This window comes from Triticum urartu, chromosome 7, assembly GCF_003073215.2.
Source record: "Triticum urartu cultivar G1812 chromosome 7, Tu2.1, whole genome shotgun sequence".
Classification (NCBI taxonomy): domain Eukaryota; kingdom Viridiplantae; phylum Streptophyta; class Magnoliopsida; order Poales; family Poaceae; genus Triticum; species Triticum urartu.
Window position 1 is genome coordinate 84,136,514 of NC_053028.1, and position 17,376 is coordinate 84,153,889.

The 17,376-nt window shown below is 46.2% G+C and overlaps 2 protein-coding genes across 2 annotated transcripts; one reads left to right on the top strand and one right to left on the bottom strand.

Moving 5' to 3' along the window:
* Positions 1 to 4,897: 4,897 nt before the first annotated feature.
* On the bottom strand, positions 4,898 to 9,670 carry LOC125521137 (protein ecdysoneless homolog). Its single transcript, XM_048686186.1, has 5 exons — positions 8,418 to 9,670; positions 7,808 to 8,140; positions 6,512 to 6,651; positions 6,079 to 6,239; positions 4,898 to 5,314 (listed from the first exon to the last, which is right to left on the bottom strand). Exons 1-5 carry the CDS (start codon positions 9,581 to 9,583, stop codon positions 5,135 to 5,137), a joined length of 1,980 nt encoding a protein of 659 aa, XP_048542143.1. The 5' UTR covers positions 9,584 to 9,670; the 3' UTR covers positions 4,898 to 5,134.
* A 4,561-nt stretch (positions 9,671 to 14,231) lies between these two features.
* LOC125520923 (pentatricopeptide repeat-containing protein At5g48730, chloroplastic) lies at positions 14,232 to 17,026 on the top strand. Its single transcript, XM_048685966.1, has 3 exons — positions 14,232 to 14,751; positions 14,841 to 15,247; positions 15,592 to 17,026. The coding sequence occupies exons 1-3, from the start codon at positions 14,326 to 14,328 to the stop codon at positions 16,283 to 16,285; spliced, it is 1,527 nt and encodes a 508-aa protein (XP_048541923.1). The 5' UTR covers positions 14,232 to 14,325; the 3' UTR covers positions 16,286 to 17,026.
* The last annotated feature ends 350 nt before the right edge of the window (positions 17,027 to 17,376 follow it).

Here is a 17,376-nt window from a genome sequence, read left to right on the forward strand (position 1 = left end):
ATTACTATCAGTAGTCAATGCGATGAAGTGATTGTTGTTTGATTGACGTAATAGTAACAAAAGTAGTAATACTCGTCAGTTGCCAAGTAAAGTATCTTTCCAGATAGCAGTGACTACAAAAAATGTAGGGATGAGATGGATAAATGAGTCACCCAAAAATCGGGCGTTTTCTAACCTTTTTCATTCGGGTCATGCTAGGCATTACGGATCATCCGCCTCGCCAGCCCTTCGATCAAAACTCGTAACCGTTCGATGCGCATGCGTCATCTCGTCCTTCTCATTTATTCGCAACCCCATCGCACCACTTGAACATTCACAACAGAGCAGCGCCCCTGACCGGCGACTCCTTCCCTTGCAGCAGCATACATCACAGCAACATCGCTGGCCCTTTCCCTTGCAGCGGCCACCATCACAACAATGCCGCTAATGTCTTAATCGCTGAGATAGTTCATAATGAAAATTGTCACATAATAATACAAACTTGCATAGATATCATCATCATCAATGTAATTGAGCTGAATAGACTCAACTATAAGGAAAATGACAAAAGAAATGAGAAAGAAGATTATTATGTAAAAATGACACTTAATTTCTAGCATAATACCATCTCTGTATAGGATAGTTCCAAATAAATTTTGGACGTGAGCGACATAACAAATATTTGTTTTTAATACTGAACTTTTACACTTATTTAAACTATTTGCACTATGCTATAGTTTTAATGACTATAATTTTCTATTACTTATCAACGGAGTTAACCACATTAATATGTTGCTAAATTATATGTGTATTGTTCTTAATTATACAGTTATAATGTATATCGCAAAAAACTTTGATTGTACAAAATATAATTTGTATGATGTAACAAAAATTCTATTTGCATTAATTTTTAAAAATGGCATCGACTGTATAATGTATATACATATATCTACGCATGTGCGTGTGTGTGTGTGTGTCTGTGTGTTCTTATATATTTTAATATAATTAAATATCATGGTAGGATATGTAAATCATACACTCTAAAAATATCTTAACAATGCTTTCTAGTAGACAAATTATCTCTTACAAATTGGGTACATCAATAAGTATTCAACATGTGCATTATTTTTTCTGGTAGTTAATGTAATAACATTGTTGTATTTCTTGAAGAACATATTTTACTTTTGCGCGCATACAATGTGATTATTTAATATTGTTTTTATAACCAACAAGTGTAGGGGGCTCAAAAGTCTTTGTCAGAAAGTATCACAACACAAATTTATATTTGACATAAGGGGAGCCAAAAAATACTTATAAACTTTAGCATTTGCATTGTCAATTTAACCACGTTTGGAAACAAAATAGTTGCTCCAAAGAATTACTATCAGTAGTCAATGCGATGAAGTGATTGTTGTTTGATTGATGTAATAGTAACAAAAGTAGTAATACTCGTCAGTTGCCAAGTAAAGTATCTTTCCAGATAGCAGTGACTACAAAAAATGTAGGGATGGGATGGATAAATGAGTCACCCAAAAACCGGGCGTTTTCTAACCTTTTTCATTTGGCTCATGCTAGGCATTACGGATCATCCGCCTCACCAGCCCTTCGATCAAAACTCGTAACCGTTCGATGTGCATGCGTCATCTCATCTTCTCACATATTCGCAACCCATCGCACCACTTGAACATTCACAACAGAGCAGCGCCTCTGACCGGCGACTTCTTCCATTGCAGCAGCATACATCACAACAACATCGCTGGCCCCTTCCCTTGCAGCGGCCACCATCACAACAGCGCCGCCGACCCCTTACAAAGGATGGCCATTGTGCCCCCCCCCCCCCACACACACACACACTATATGGGGAGGAACGAGGGGCCATCCAAGGGACGGACTCCTTATGCACTTAGAAAAATACGACACCTAGACAAATATTAGAGAAAGGCATGCTCGGGAATAGGTTTAGCCAAGTATTAAACCCTGAGCATGGCCAAAGATCTTGCGAGCATCCTAAGAGCTCGCCCGAGCATATGTAAAAACCTTCACACCACCCACATACATCAACCAACCACAAATAGGACTATAGAAGTAGAGTATTACGCCACAATGTGGCCTGATACTGTATAAATCTTTGAATCTCGTGGTCGTTGGTGAGCCCCAAAAGATCTGAGTTTTTTAGCCCCTTGGCCGAACACCAATTGAGGATATCCTTGATCCCTCGTGTAGTTGACACTCCGACATGTTGGCTTAGGGGGAGTTATCCGTTTCTCAGTTTTCAGTTATCTAGTTCTTATTAGCTCGTAGGCTCACCTGCATTGAGCATTTCTCGTGGCGAACTCGGTTCGTTCGTAGTAGTAGGATGGCACGAAGCTCTAGGTGGAATCATGGGCCGCTGCACGACCTCTGTAGGCCGACCAAAAAGGAGAAGAAAGAAATAGAAAAGTCGCAACGTTGTGCGCGGCGCCAACACTTTCTCTCGTTTGTGTGTGCGCGCGCTCGTCATAATCAGCTCCGGCGAGCTCGTTCCGTTCAAAGCCAGCGACGGTGGTGCCCCACTGGTTTTCATCATGATGGCCGGTGTTCGTTTGCAACGATTTTCGCTCAGTTTTTCGTGATTAACCCGCTCAGCAACTGTCTTATGCTAACTAATCCATCGATCGATGCCTTTGCCTCTGAGTTCGACAAAGAACTCGTAGGGAACATAGGGAAAGAAGAAAAAGGTTTGTGTCCGCAACTCGTCTAGGGAAGCATACATAGATCGAAACAAAGAAATCAACATTTTCTAGTAGACCACGCCAACAACAAAAGCCATCAGAGCAGCCGCGATGGGCCGGCGAGCCGTGAACGAACGGCTACCGCGCCGATGCGGCGGCGGCGCGGCCGTGGTTGAGAATGGACTTGATGCGCTCCAGCTTGAGCTCCTCCCGGAACTGCCGGATGAAGCGCTCGGCTTGCGCGTTCACCTCCGCCTTCTCTTCCATCTCCGCGTAGGCACGCCGCTGGACCATCTCCGCCACCTTCGCCGGCTCCCGCTTCCTCGGCCTCTCCGCCGTCGTAGCACCCTTGGCGGCGGCCGTGGCTGGCGTTGGCTCCGGCGCCGGCGCTCCTCGCCGCTGGGTCGTTAGACTCGTTACTACCGCGCACGCATCTCCCAAGCATATAGACATCTCCGTCCGCGTCCCTACTTCTGCCCTGTCGTCGCTCCCTGACATCGAAGCCTGTGCTGCCGCATCAGGAGCGCTCGGTGTCGATGGAGCCACGGTCACCGCCGGTAAGGCCGGCCCCGTCTGCTTCACCGCGTGCCCGACCACCTCCCCTCCCTCCTCTCGCGACGTGTAGTACTCTTGCGGCGGCGGCGACGCGAGGCCGCTGCCGTAGTCGTGCTCGGGCACGGAGTGGAAGGCGGCGAAGACGGACATGGAGCGGAGGCGCTCCATGACCATGGACGACGCGCTCCGGGTGAGCCTCCTCCGCCTAGCCATCTCCGCGTCGCCGCCCTGCCGCCAGGACAGGACGGCCACGGCGCCGACGAGGACGTTGAAGAAGAGGAACCACGCCGCGCCGGAGCTGAGCCACGTCCAGCACCAGGCAGACTCCGCCGCCATCAAACGAATCTTTCACAGGCACACAGCACCTCCTTCCCGTTCCCGGTCTGGTCTTGGCCTTGTTGAAGGCTCTCTTTCCAGCGAGACAGAGATGCCGGCTGTTGAGTGAGGAGTGAGGAGTGACTCAGTAGATGGCGAGGAGTCAGAAGCACACCAGTGTGGCGTATATGTAGGAGCACGTACACTAGGCGCGTACAGCGACAGCTACTTTCAGCTTTGTTGATTGATGCTGACCGTAGAACCATAAACTACTACGTCCCATCTGTACGCGTACAAAGGCTCTGTGGTAGTTAAGCACGTGTTCTTCATGAAAACGGGCGATTATCCCATAATCCCACCCCAAACTGGCTCGGTTGCTTCACCCGGCAGCGCGCGAGAACATTCCCCGCGGATTAACTAGTAGGGTTAATTACTCTTCTCTACACATGGCCGGCCAGCGGTTGGCTTGTGGTCTTAATTTTTACTGGCTAGCATAGCAAAGTAGCCAGAGTTGGTCCCCTCAAAAAAAAAGTTGGTTCCACTACTATAATTTGTTACTCCAAATGGTGCCGGTTTGGCGCATCAGATCCTATCGTTTCGTCCACACTCCTTTCTTCGTCCCCACACGTCCTCTCTTCCATTCTTTAAACGCTCAAAATGCTTCTGATTATGCTAAAGAAATAAGGCTCGATCTTTTTATTTTTATGGGAAAGAGCCACCTGCATAAACAGAAAGTGAGAGAGCGACATGAACCTGGAATTTCTACGTCAACAGCAGACGACTTTGTAACTTTTGGCTACATCAGTGACTCATTTCAAAACTAAACCACCACGTTTGACACATGGCCCATCACTACACATGGCCTATCTCCGCAAACCCAGAATTATCGTCTCTACTGTGACTAGGTGCGAGTCTCACGAATCACTACACTCGTAGGTGAACCCAGACTGTCCACGGCCATGGGGTATAACCTCTGACAATGTAAAACATTACACACCAACACAAGGATTCAGGTAATCAGCCGAGCCTAAAAGAGAATGTAGACAACTCCACATACAGTACAATGTTTGTTTGTTCTTTACCATGGGCACGTCCAGCCCAAGTACTCTTACCTAGACGGTAGTAAAAGATGATGGGTTTTATCCTGTACTAGCATCTACGCAAACGCAAACAACAGATCTCAGATGTTTGACAACAAAACCCACGGGCGAATCGCTCCGAGCATCAGCCTCCAACTCAAGCAAAGATGCCCAAACTGAGACCCGTAGCGAAGCCTGCACGGGCAAAATGACTCCTAGCGCCTGTACTTGCCACCGCATTGGACATGGCCCGAGACATCTTCATAACCTGTGTGGTTCATAACCTGTATGACACGTAGTACAGCCCGGGCTTTGCATATAGTGTACAGCAGTGAGATTACATTACAGACAGCGAGTGTACGAAGATAACAGTTTCACAGCAAATTTAGAAGCAGGTCATAAGACCCCGGTACGTAACACTATAACATTGCTGCTTCTTCCTATGGTCCTGAAATCTCTAGTGTACACCAACGAGTCTACACCAACACCACAAAATCACGGCTTTTTACCATCCGGAGGTGGTACCTTTACACCCATAAGTCCAAGCAGGTTCGAGGCTGGGCCAGGAAGGCCCTGCTGAGACGAGTACGAGTTGAGGAAGCTCTCCACAAGGTTCAAGTTCACATCAACTGGGGCCATCTCCCCATCATCACTATCAGCAGCATTTGAGGGACCCTGCAAAGCAAAACAAGAACACATCGCTGATTAGTTAAATCGGACAACAACTCTAGCCAGAATCATACAGGCATCAAGTTTGCAACTGAGAATTTGATATGACACAAGTGCAAATATGGAATTTCTGTTCTTGTTAGCAGATAGACCACCAACACGACAAGTAAAGCTGGATACAGAATTGAACTTGGATATCTGGGAGAACAGAAATGCACAAACAGAAGTCATGAGATTATCTACATTTATTTACTGATTTATCCTTGAATAGTTCTGTGTTTGGTATTAACTGGGGAAAAAAAGACGCATGCAGCTAAATGATGGACTTCGTGGGTTTGGACACTTTGTTACGCATATCTGATATCCAACTAGTCAACTCATGTGGCTTCATGTGTTCACACATAGCATGATATATTGACATCCTTACATGTTCGCGGCATGGTAGAAATATATTAGTCACTTTGACCACTAAAGACTCCTAATGCTTGACGAAGTTCTACTGGAATCTTCATGATCTTAAGCCGTTTGAGTATGTGTAATTTAAATCCCCACATGCTAAACATGCAATTTAAGAATGAACCTTATTCAAAATCACACTTCCAATTATTTGTTTATTTTCTTAAAACCTAGCCTACAAATAGTTTAACAAACTAACAATACTAATAGTTTATCAAAATTAATAAGTTTGAGCAAGCAGTCCACATGGTAGTGGCCTATCCTGAACATAAGATGGCAAGACGAAAGCTTACAAGGCCCTGAAGGAAGTTTACCTCACTGTTGGTGCTAGGGCGTTGTGCTCGAGAAAAGGTTTCCTCAATGGTAGTCTTACTTAGCTCGTCATTCAAAGCATCTGAATATGATTCCATGAAAGAATCATCCATATCCTTTTCACCAGCTTCTTCAGCAGAATCGTTCTCGAAATCAGAATCATCTGCACCATCAAAACCACTTTTAATTTCTAACACGCAGTTCACAGCAAACAAGAATCCCTAAACCAAAGCGGCGACTAATGCAACAAAGATAGGAGAATATTGTGGAAAACTGAATTAAGTATATATATTACTTATCAACTTATCTATGAGAAGGTAGTCAAAGGATACAAACTAAAACCACGACAAGAATTATGGAACGGAGGGAGTACTGGCTAACAATGTTCAAGCAAGATACTAATGAGGAAATGAGAACTGGAAGAAGGGGGCATACCAAAGTCCATTTCAGACGAGGAGGATTTTCTACCAGCTTCAGTATCATCGCCAGCTTCCTCCTGTGAAGCTCTTCCTAACACCGACTCCATGGCCTTAAAGAACAGGTTGACATCAAGGTCTACTGTCTCCGTGTCTTCCCTACATGAGCGAAATTAATAGATCAATACTAAATAACCAATTCAGTTGAGAAGGTGCATAATTAAATGGCTACAGCGAAGAAGTGTAATTATACCCAGATTGTTACACACAACAAGTCCTAGAAATATATTTCATCTCTAATGTGCTAGACAAATAATGTCACGTAGGCTTTCTGCCAGGGAAATAATCTCTAATCACATACTACTTCTTTGAAGTCATTTATGCTCAAGGACTGATTACGTGAAGAATCATCCCTTATGAAGCCCCAATTGCAAAGGTATAACTGCTGATCTATTGCACACTGAGAAATGGAGCTACTATATCTATTGGGAAAAGGCATAAACCCTGATAGTGCTTTGTAAAAGCAGCAAACAATGCTCTTTTATCAAATGTCAGGGTTGATAAGCTGTGAAACATGAACCATAACATGTATCCAACGCAATAAATTAATAAATCATACTATAAGGTTGCGCTATAGTGTTGTGTTTACATGATTTCCACCTAGTAGAAATTAAATTCAGCATAATGCTACCACTCTATCTAAGCCTCTACCAGTTTGCATTTCACATTTTTCATCTTTACTTTCTGTTCAATGTTTCCAGATGGCGTACACATTTCACCGAAATAAGATAAAGTTACTTAACATGCAAGTTAGTGCATTTTGATTCCTGTTTGACAAAAGATTATATCTGTAGATACAGATGCTCACACTAAAATGTTTCATCCCATGCCTCTCCTTCCTGATGGTGGTTTAAACTTTTAACTTCAGGGCCAAACGTAGGTACAGAAAGAAAATAGTGTATGATCCTTATGTACATACTCCCTCCATCCGGAAATACTTGTCCTCCAAATGGTTGTATCTGGACTTATTTTAGTTATAGATACATCCATTTTATCCATTTCGAGGACAAGTATTTCCGGACGGAGGGAGTACAACGGTAATTATTTTAACAAGCAAAGGTAAATTATTCAAAGATATGAGCAACTGAGAACCAAGTGCACGTCTGGTTGTTGTGCGGCACTCTGGAATAATTTGCTAGGGATAAAAATAAAGATGCTTTCAACAAACTGTTACTAAATGCTTCTGGAAGGCAGATGCAATACCAAAAGGAGCCTAAGCATTGAACAGAGATTACAAATGAGTCTATAAGAGAACCTGTTTGTGGGAACTTCAGCTCCCTCGAAACTCGACATTTTGCGAACAAAATCTTGCATGGACTCTGTGATTTCTCCAAGATTAAACTCGCTTGGCTGGGAGCTTGAACTGCTGGAGACATTTTGCTTTTGACTTTTTCTATTCTTCTTTACAGCCGCATACTCTTCCATTTCCTTCTGCCTTTCCTGAAGTTCTGCATTCAATTCATCCTCCCCATTACGCAGCCAAGAATCATCATCACTCGGGGGAAGATTAATGCCTTGAAAATCTTCTGCCGAGTACGGCATCGCAAGGATTTCATCAATTCGACGCACCGGTGCACTTAGCATCTCCCTGTGAAGTACCGCAGAAGTATCAGAACACTGCCAGAATTTCATATTATAGATGGCTATTGAGTTCATGACCTATTAAACCAGGTGGCCTGAAGAACTATGTTGGATCGCACTCACTACTGTCCATTGCAGAATCTATTAGTTCTCACCGTTGTAGTTGCAGAAGAAACAGATAGATAACATAATTTTTAAGGTTTGAAACTAATAAAGGAATAAATGGTAACACACTAACACGCTCCGACATAGGTAAATCCACAACTATGAGCAACAAAATTTACCTTGTTCGCGAGAACGAACTCGAGCTCTTGTAATACTGCATTGCATTCTCCATGACCCTCTTATACTCCTTGGAACCAGGAAGCAACCCCTCAAAACACCCAGCCGCCTCCAAGCTCTTCTTGTAAACCTCCCATGTGCTCCCCATTCCTTCCTCCGCCTCGTGCCGCCTCTCCTGGTACATCATCTCGAACCCACACGCAATCTTCATCCCCAGCTCTGCCTCCACCCACTTCTCCGGACCCTCCTCGCTCCTCGGCATGGGGTAACCCCTGGGCGCCTGGAAGCTCTGCTGCATGAGCTGGCCATACATGGCCTTCGTCATCCGCACGGAGGTCCTCACCATGTCAACCCCTTCTCCGCCGGGGCCCTTGAGGAACTTGTCCATCCTCGCGGCGTGCTTCATGGTGTCGATGTCCCGGTCGTAGAACCCCTCGACCGCGCGCGCGATCAAGCAGGGCTCCTCCCTGAGCACCTTGGCGACGGGCGCCGGCACGGTGACGCGCGCCGTGTGGAGGTTCTCGGCGGCCCGCTCGGGCATCCCGGCGATGCGGCGCTGGATGGCGGCCTGGACGGCGTCGGAGGCCCGGGTGTCGACGGAGTCATCGTGGACGGCGGCGAGGGCGGCCTGGAGGGACGGCGTGTCCGGGAAGAGGGAGGGCGGCAGGATGTGGAGCTCGCCGCGGAAGATGAAGACGCGGTTGGGGGCGGAGTCGGGGTCGAGCCAGCGCGGGAGCGCGAAGGCGGCCTCGATGAGGAGGAAGTCGCCGTCCGAGTCCCAGGCGCGCGCGGCGAGGCCCGGGAAGGCGCGGGTGAGGGCGAAGAGGAGGGCGACGGCGAGCCACTCGTCGGGGAGGGAGTCCCCGAAGCGGAGCGCGCCGTGGAGGTGGGGGGCGGCGGGGGGCGGGGGGCGGGCCGCGCAGGGGCCGGCCGGGTCGGGGGGGAGGGAGAGGGCGAAGGGGTCGCGGTGGAAGAGGTGGGTGGCGAGGAAGGGGGCCAGGTGGGAGAGGAGGGAGAGGTGGAGCGACTGGAGCGAGGCGAGGAGGGCCGGGGCGGGGAGGCCGGTGGGGAGGGGGAGGGGGTAGACGGCGTAGAAGAGCGTGTCGTCCGGCGGCCGGCGGCGAGGGAACGGGAAAGGGTTGGAGGCGGCGGCGGCGGCGGCGGCCATGGGGACTTGGGTAGCGGTGGCGGTGGCGCTGATGGCCGCGGGGAGTTCTCTCTTCCGGAGCTTAGAAGGGCCACTCTGGTTCGGCGGTGCGCGAGAAGGCGCTATATGGGTTTGGTGATGGCCGACTTCGGCGGTGCGAGAAGGCCCGAATGGGACAATCGGCCCATCGACATCGGCGACTACCTGCACCACCGAACTGTTGTTCGGGCGCGCCTATGTCTCGCGTTCAGCGAGTCGTTTTACTTTCTGTTTTTTTTCATGTTTTTATTTCGTTTCTTGATTCCATTTTTTTCCTTTTGTTTACACTTTTAAATCTAAACATATACATTACAAATTTACATAGTGTTTTGAAAAATGATAATCATGCATTTGACAAATGTTGAATGTGTATACCAAAAATTGATCATGTATAAGAAAAAATGATGAAATATTTCGATCATGTAAACAAAAATATTGATCGCTCATTTGAAAAAAAGTTGAACAAGTATTTCACAAATGTTAACCAAGCATTGGGAAATGTTAAATGTGTATAGAAAAATGTTGACCATGCACTAAAAAAGGATCATTGTATATAAAAATGGTAATCAAGCATTTCAAAAGATGTTGAACAGGATTTAAAAAATGTTAATGAAGCATTTGGAAAATGTTAAATGTGTATAGAAAAAATGTTGACCATCCATTCAAAAGATTGTTAGTCTTGCATTTCAAAAAAAAGTTGATAAAGCATTTGAATATTGCTAAAAGTGCATAGAAATAATGTTGACCATATAATAGAAAAAGATTGATCTTGTATATGATGCAACCGGAAGGTTTTGTCGATCCAAAGGGAGCTAACAAAGTGTGCAAGCTCCAGCGATCCATTTATGGACTGGTGCAAGCCTCTCGGAGTTGGAATAAACGTTTTGATAGTGTGATCAAAGCATTTGGTTTTATACAGACTTTCGGAGAAGCCTGTATTTACAAGAAAGTGAGTGGGAGCTCTGTAGCATTTCTGATATTATATGTGGATGACATATTGCTAATTGGAAATGATATAGAATTTCTGGATAGCATAAAGGGATACTTGAATAAAAGTTTTTCAATGAAAGACCTCGGTGAAGCTGCTTACATATTAGGCATTAAGATCTATAGAGATAGATCAAGACGCTTAATTGGACTTTCACAAAGCACATACCTTGACAAAATTTTGAAGAAGTTCAAAATGGATCAAGCAAAGAAAGGGTTCTTGCCTGTGTTACAAGGTGTGAAATTGAGTAAGACTCAATGCCCGACCACTGCAGAAGGTAGAGAGAATATGAAAGATGTTCCCTATGCATCAGCCATAGGATCTATCATGTATGCAATGCTGTGTACCAGACCTGATGTGTGCCTTGCTATAAGTTTAGCAGGGAGGTACCAAAGTAATCCAGGAATGGATCACTGGACAGCGGTCAAGAACATTCTGAAATACCTGAAAAGGACTAAGGATATGTTTCTCGTATATGGAGGTGACAAAGAGCTCACCGTAAAAGGTTACGTTGATGCAAGCTTTGACACTGATCCGGACGATTCTAAATCGCAAACCGGATACGTGTTTACATTAAACGGTGGAGCTGTCAGTTGGTGCAGTTCTAAACAAAGCGTCGTAGCGGGATCTACATGTGAAGCGGAGTACATAGCTGCTTCGGAAGCAGCGAACGAAGGAGTCTGGATGAAGGAGTTCATATCCGATCTAGGTGTCATACCTAATGCATCGGGTCCAATGAAAATCTTTTGTGACAATACTGGTGCAATTGCCTTGGCAAAGGAATCCAGATTTCACAAAAGGACCAAACACATCAAGAGACGCTTCAACTCCATCCGGGATCTAGTCCAGGTGGGAGACATAGAGATTTGCAAGATACATACGGATCTGAATGTTGCAGACCCGTTGACTAAGCCTCTTCCACGAGCAAAACATGATCAGCACCAAAGCTCCATGGGTGTTAGAATCATTACAGTGTAATCTAGATTATTGACTCTAGTGCAAGTGGGAGACTGAAGGAAATATGCCCTAGAGGCAATAATAAAGTTATTATTTATTTCCTTATAATCATGATAAATGTTTATTATTCATGCTAGAATTGTATTAACCGGAAACATAATACATGTGTGAATACATAGACAAACAAAGTGTCACTAGTATGCCTCTACTTGACTAACTCGTTAATCAAAGATGGTTATGTTTCCTAACCATGAACAATGAGTTGTTATTTGATTAACGAGATCACATCATTAGTTGAATGATCTGATTGACATGACCCATTCCATTAGCTTAGCACACGATCGTTTAGTATGTTGCTATCGCTTTCTTCATGACTTATACATGTTCCTATGACTATGAGATTATGCAACTCCCGTTTGCCGGAGGAACACTTTGGGTGCTACCAAACGTCACAACGTAACTGGGTGATTATAAAGGAGCATTACAGGTGTCTCCGAAGGTAGATGTTGGGTTGGCGTATATCGAGATTAGGATTTGTCACTCCGATTGTCGGAGAGGTATCTCTGGGCCCTCTCGGTAATACACATCACATAAGCCTTGCAAGCATTACAACTAATATGTTAGTTGTGAGATGATGTATTACAGAACGAGTAAAGAGACTTGCCGGTAATGAGATTGAACTAGGTATTGGATACCGACGATCGAATCTCGGGCAAGTAACATACCGATGACAAAGGGAACAACGTATGTTGTTATGCGGTCTGACCGATAAAGATCTTCGTAGAATATGTAGGAGCCAATATGGGCATCCAGGTCCCGCTATTGGTTATTGACCGGAGACATGTCTCGGTCATGTCTACATTGTTCTCGAACCCGTAGGGTCCGCGCGCTTAAGGTTACGATGACAGTTACATTATGAGTTTATGCATTTTGATGTACCGAAGGTTGTTCGGAGTCCCGGATGTGATCACGGACATGACGAGGAGTCTCGAAATGGCCGAGACGTAAAGATTGATATATTGGAAGCCTATGTTTGGACATCGGAAGTGTTTCGGGTGAAATCGGGATTTTACCGGGTAACCGGGAGGTTACCGGAACCCCCCCGGAGCCATATGGGCCTTCATGGGCCTTAGTGGAAAGATGAAAAGGGCTTCCCACAAGGGCTGCGCGCCTCCCCCTTCCCCTAGTCCTATTAGGACTAGGAGAGGTGGCCGGCCACCCCTCTCCCTCTTTCCCCCTCGGGGAATCCTAGTTAGAATAGGATTGGAGGGGAGTCCTACTCCCGGAAGGAGTAGGACTCCTCCTGCGCCTCTCTCCCTGGCCGGCGCCCCTCTCCCCCCTTGGCTCCTTTATATACTGAGGTAGAGGCACCCTAGAACACACAAGTTGATCCACGTGATCTATTCCTTAGCCGTGTGCGGTGCCCCCTGCCACCACATACCTCGATAATACTGTAGCGGAGTTTAGGCGAAGCCCTGCTGCTGTAGTACATCAAGATCGTCACCACGCCGTCGTGCTGACGGAACTCTTCCCCGACACTTTGCTGGATCAGAGTCCGGGGATCGTCATCGAGCTGAACGTGTGCTCGAACTCGGAGGTGCCGTAGTTTCGGTGCTTGATCGGTTGGATCGTGAAGACGTACGACTACTTCCTCTACGTCGTGTCATCGCTTCCGCAGTCGGTCTGCGTTGGGTACGTAGACAACACTCTCCCCCTCGTTGCTATGCATCACATGATCTTGCGTGTGCGTAGGAAAATTTTTGAAATTACTACGAAACCCAACAATTTCCTTCCTACTTTTTCTATTTCGACTATGCGCTAATGGGCAGACCCGATTAGTCGAGATGCTTCAGCGACAAAACCATCGGTCTCGTTGAATGCGAGATATAGCGCTCGTGCTGTTGTTATCCAAAAAAAAAAGAATAGCACCAAACTGTTCGCTGTTGGTTTTTGTGTAGCGCACAACATAATGAAATTCGATGAAATTACTGTAAAAAACTCGGGCTGATTGTGTGTGTCGGATAGGATGGTAAGGCCATCATGTTAAAAAGGGGATGAGCACAATAAAAGGATTGCGCATAACCAAACACATATGTTTTACATTTGCTCACCCTAAAAGCACATAGGCAGGCAGGTAATCAAACATAAGGCATACAAATGATCATCAATATGATACAGGCTATCAAACAAGGTGGAACATGGGCGAGAGCCTGTTTTTTTTAGCCGGGCTGAACCGGGCCATAAGATACATTACGCCTAGAATTAATGCAAGCAACCAAAAAAAAATCCTTTAAGACTTTCTAAAGTGACGACATTTCCTAGCCAACAACACAGTACTCATCTGTAAGATTAACTAATACTCTCCGTAAGCTAGGACTTGAAGCGTTGATGTGAAATTTTTTATAAGGATGTAACCCAAGAAATTCTATGAAAAGCGTAGTTGTAGCGGAAAATATAGAGAAACCTTTAAACTTGCCCGAGGATTGCAACCCTGCAAATCAAACGAACCTTAGAAAAAGAATTAGGGGTCCAACTACTCTGAAATATCATATGAAAATTACTTTGAACCAATGGGTTCTTTGTATGCACAACATTTCTGCAATTCGGCAGAGCGTCTTGATTACTGTACAGGAGATCCAATCCCAGGCGTTGCTCATCCATCAGACGGTCCACGGAGCCTCTTCTCCTCACTGTTCGTTGCTCGCAGTCTCATCCAGTCCCCCGCAAAATTCTCCATCACTCTGCACCGCAGCTCCCTCCCGGCTCCCCTCGCCGCGCAATGGCCGCCGCGCCGGTGGCGTCCCCCTTCCCCGCGCTCCCCTCGCCCTCCTCCCCCCTCAGCACGTCAACGCGCCGTCCTCACGGCCGCGCGTTCCCGCTGGCAGCAGCCGCCGCCTCGCCGCGCGAGCAGCAGCAGCAGCAGCGAAGCGCCAGGGCCGCGGCGGGCGCGGGGGAGAGCAGGCGGCGGCGGGAGGAGGAGCAGGCCGAGGCCGAGGCGGAGGAGTTCGAGCGGCAGCGGAAGGAGGAGGTGAACCGCAAGATCGCCTCCCGGAAGGCGCTCTCCATCATCCTCCGGCGCGAAGCCACCAAGGCCGTCCTCGACAAGCGCGAGCCCGGCAAGGGCACCCGCCGCCTCCTCCCCCGCACCGTCCTCGAGGCCCTCCACGACCGCGTCGCCGCCCTCCGCTGGGAGTCCGCCCTCAAGGTACCTCCACCCCACCTCCCGCTCCACAGCTCCTCGGTCACCGCCGCGGGCTCTGTCTATCTAACCATGCCGTGCCCACTGACGCCCAGGTGTTCGAGCTAATGCGGGACCAGGTGTGGTACAGGCCGTACGTCGGGATATACATCAAGCTCATCACCATGCTCGGCAAGTGCAAGCAGCCGGGGAAGGCGCACGAGCTGTTCCAGGCCATGGTCGACGAGGGCTGCGCCCCCAACCTCGAGTCCTACACGGCCCTTGTCTCCGCGTACAGCAGGAGCGGCAGCTTCGACAGGGCCTTCTCCTTGCTTGATCAGATGAAGGCCACCCCTGGTTGCCGGCCCGATGTCCAGACATACTCCATTCTCATCAAGTCCTGCTTGCACGCCTATGACTTCGACAAGGTGAAGGACTTGCTGGAGGATATGGCGCGAGCTGGTATCCGCCCGAACACCGTGACTTATAACACTCTCATTGATGCTCATGGGAAAGCAGGAAGGTAATCGGCAATAAGAACCTATGCTTATGCCATAATCTTATAATTTAAGGTGCTATTTCCTTATATATCTATTGAATATGTCCTGGAAACTGTTTTGTTAATCATCAGTGATGCACTAGATCATCCTGAAATTTATAGTCTATGCTTAGCAGTTGCGTCACTTCTTCAAATATCATCTGTTCAGAAAGAAAGAAAATCTTCAAATATGTAAAACCTTTAGGAAAACCAAGTTTTTATTGCTGCCATCCAAATGCATATCCTATTGTTTCATATTCCTATTTTTCCTGGTATGTCTTCCAGCACAAAGTAATTAAGCTAATGAGGTTTCATCATTTGGGTTTAAGGTTTGCTGAGATGGAGTCAACTCTTCTTGAGATGTTGTCTGAAGACTGTAAGCCTGATGTGTGGACAATGAATTCTACCCTCAGAGCTTTCGGCAGTAGTGGTCAGATTGAGACAATGGAAAGCTGCTACGAGAAGTTCCAGGCATCTGGTATCTCCCCAAACATTAAGACCTACAACATTTTACTTGATTCCTATGGTAAAGCCAAAATGTATGAGAAGATGGGAGCAGTGATGGAGTACATGCAGAAGTATTACTATTCCTGGACAATAGTTACATACAACGTAGTTATTGATGCATTCGGAAGGGCCGGCGATCTTGAACAGATGGAATACATCTTTAGATTGATGAAATCAGACCGCATAAAGCCTAACTGTGTTACCCTCTGTTCATTGATTAGAGCATATGGAAGGGCTGATCAAGTAAAGAAAATAGAGACAGTGTTAAGAGTGGTCGAGAATTCAGACATCACGTTGGATATTGTGTTTTTCAACTGTTTGGTGGACGCATATGGGAGGGTGGGGCGCTTGGCAGAGATGTGGGATGTTCTCAATATGATGAAGGAGGAGCAAATAAGACCAGACAAGGTAACTTGCACTACCATGATCAAATGGTTTCTCGTCAAAGGGATTGATGATCATCGTGTTCAATACCTGCGCGACCTAAAAGATGGGCGATCTACAGACAATAAGTAGGTCTGAACATTAAAACAGATACTGAACTTATGGGTTCTGTTCTCTGCATTTTTCTCCAAGAAGATGGAATGACCTGCGTAAAAGCATCACTCAGTTTGCCCTTTGCAAAGAGGAATCAGTCATATTCTTCTCTTTGATGCCCTTAAGGAGAAACTCGAGTGTTACTGAATCAAACATTTGTCGGTGTCAATTCAGGGGCACAAAATTTTGTCTTAGAAGTTCAACAGCTGAAGTACAGAACTGTCGGGTAGCATATGTCGGATAGCAAAGTTGCCTATGGTTATGGCATCCAAACTGGCTTTGCGACTAAAGGGAGGTGGACAAAAGAGGAATTTGAAGCCCTCCATCAGTAGCTTTGAGTTTCGCGACAATCAAATACAACTACCAGTGGTGTGCTGGTGTCACTCTTCAGATTGTGCTGTGTCATTGTGCCTTATGTATTGCTCTTACGGCTATGCATGACATCGTATGTCCTACTGACTTACGCCAAAGATTGGAGAGAAGCTTAATATGCTAGCCAAATCAAATGTTGTAGTGTTCTACTACTTTTGAACTTTTAGGAAATGATATAGTTGATTGTTTGGTACTTCACCTAACATTGTTGACATCACTGTCCTGCAAAAAAACTGGCACCTAACTAATGGACCGAGGAATTGTTGTAAAAGGAGATTCTATTCTATCTTGACCTGTATTCAACAAAGGCTCTAAAGTTTATGAAATGGAATATTGTGTGTGGAGCAATCTTCGTGTTTGTTTAAATTGCCGTCCGACCATTTATCGTGGCCTTTTTATTTATTTTTTGAGTGGAGGCATTATTTTTAAAGTATCAAGTAGTAAAGAGATGACCAGGGCTTGTAGCAGCTCTGAGTTAACTGTGGAGGTTCTCAGCTTTGAAAAATCAACTCAAAGAAGCTACAAAGCTCTTCATGAATTCAGGTTTTCTGTGTCCAGTGCTATGAACTAAAACGAGTATTGGTATTCTCCATAATTTGTCAGTGGCTCGAGGCCCTCTGCCCTGTTTATTTCCTGCAGAATATTTTCACTTGCAGACATGGTGATGCTTATTGCTTGAACCAATTGCAGCTGTCCAA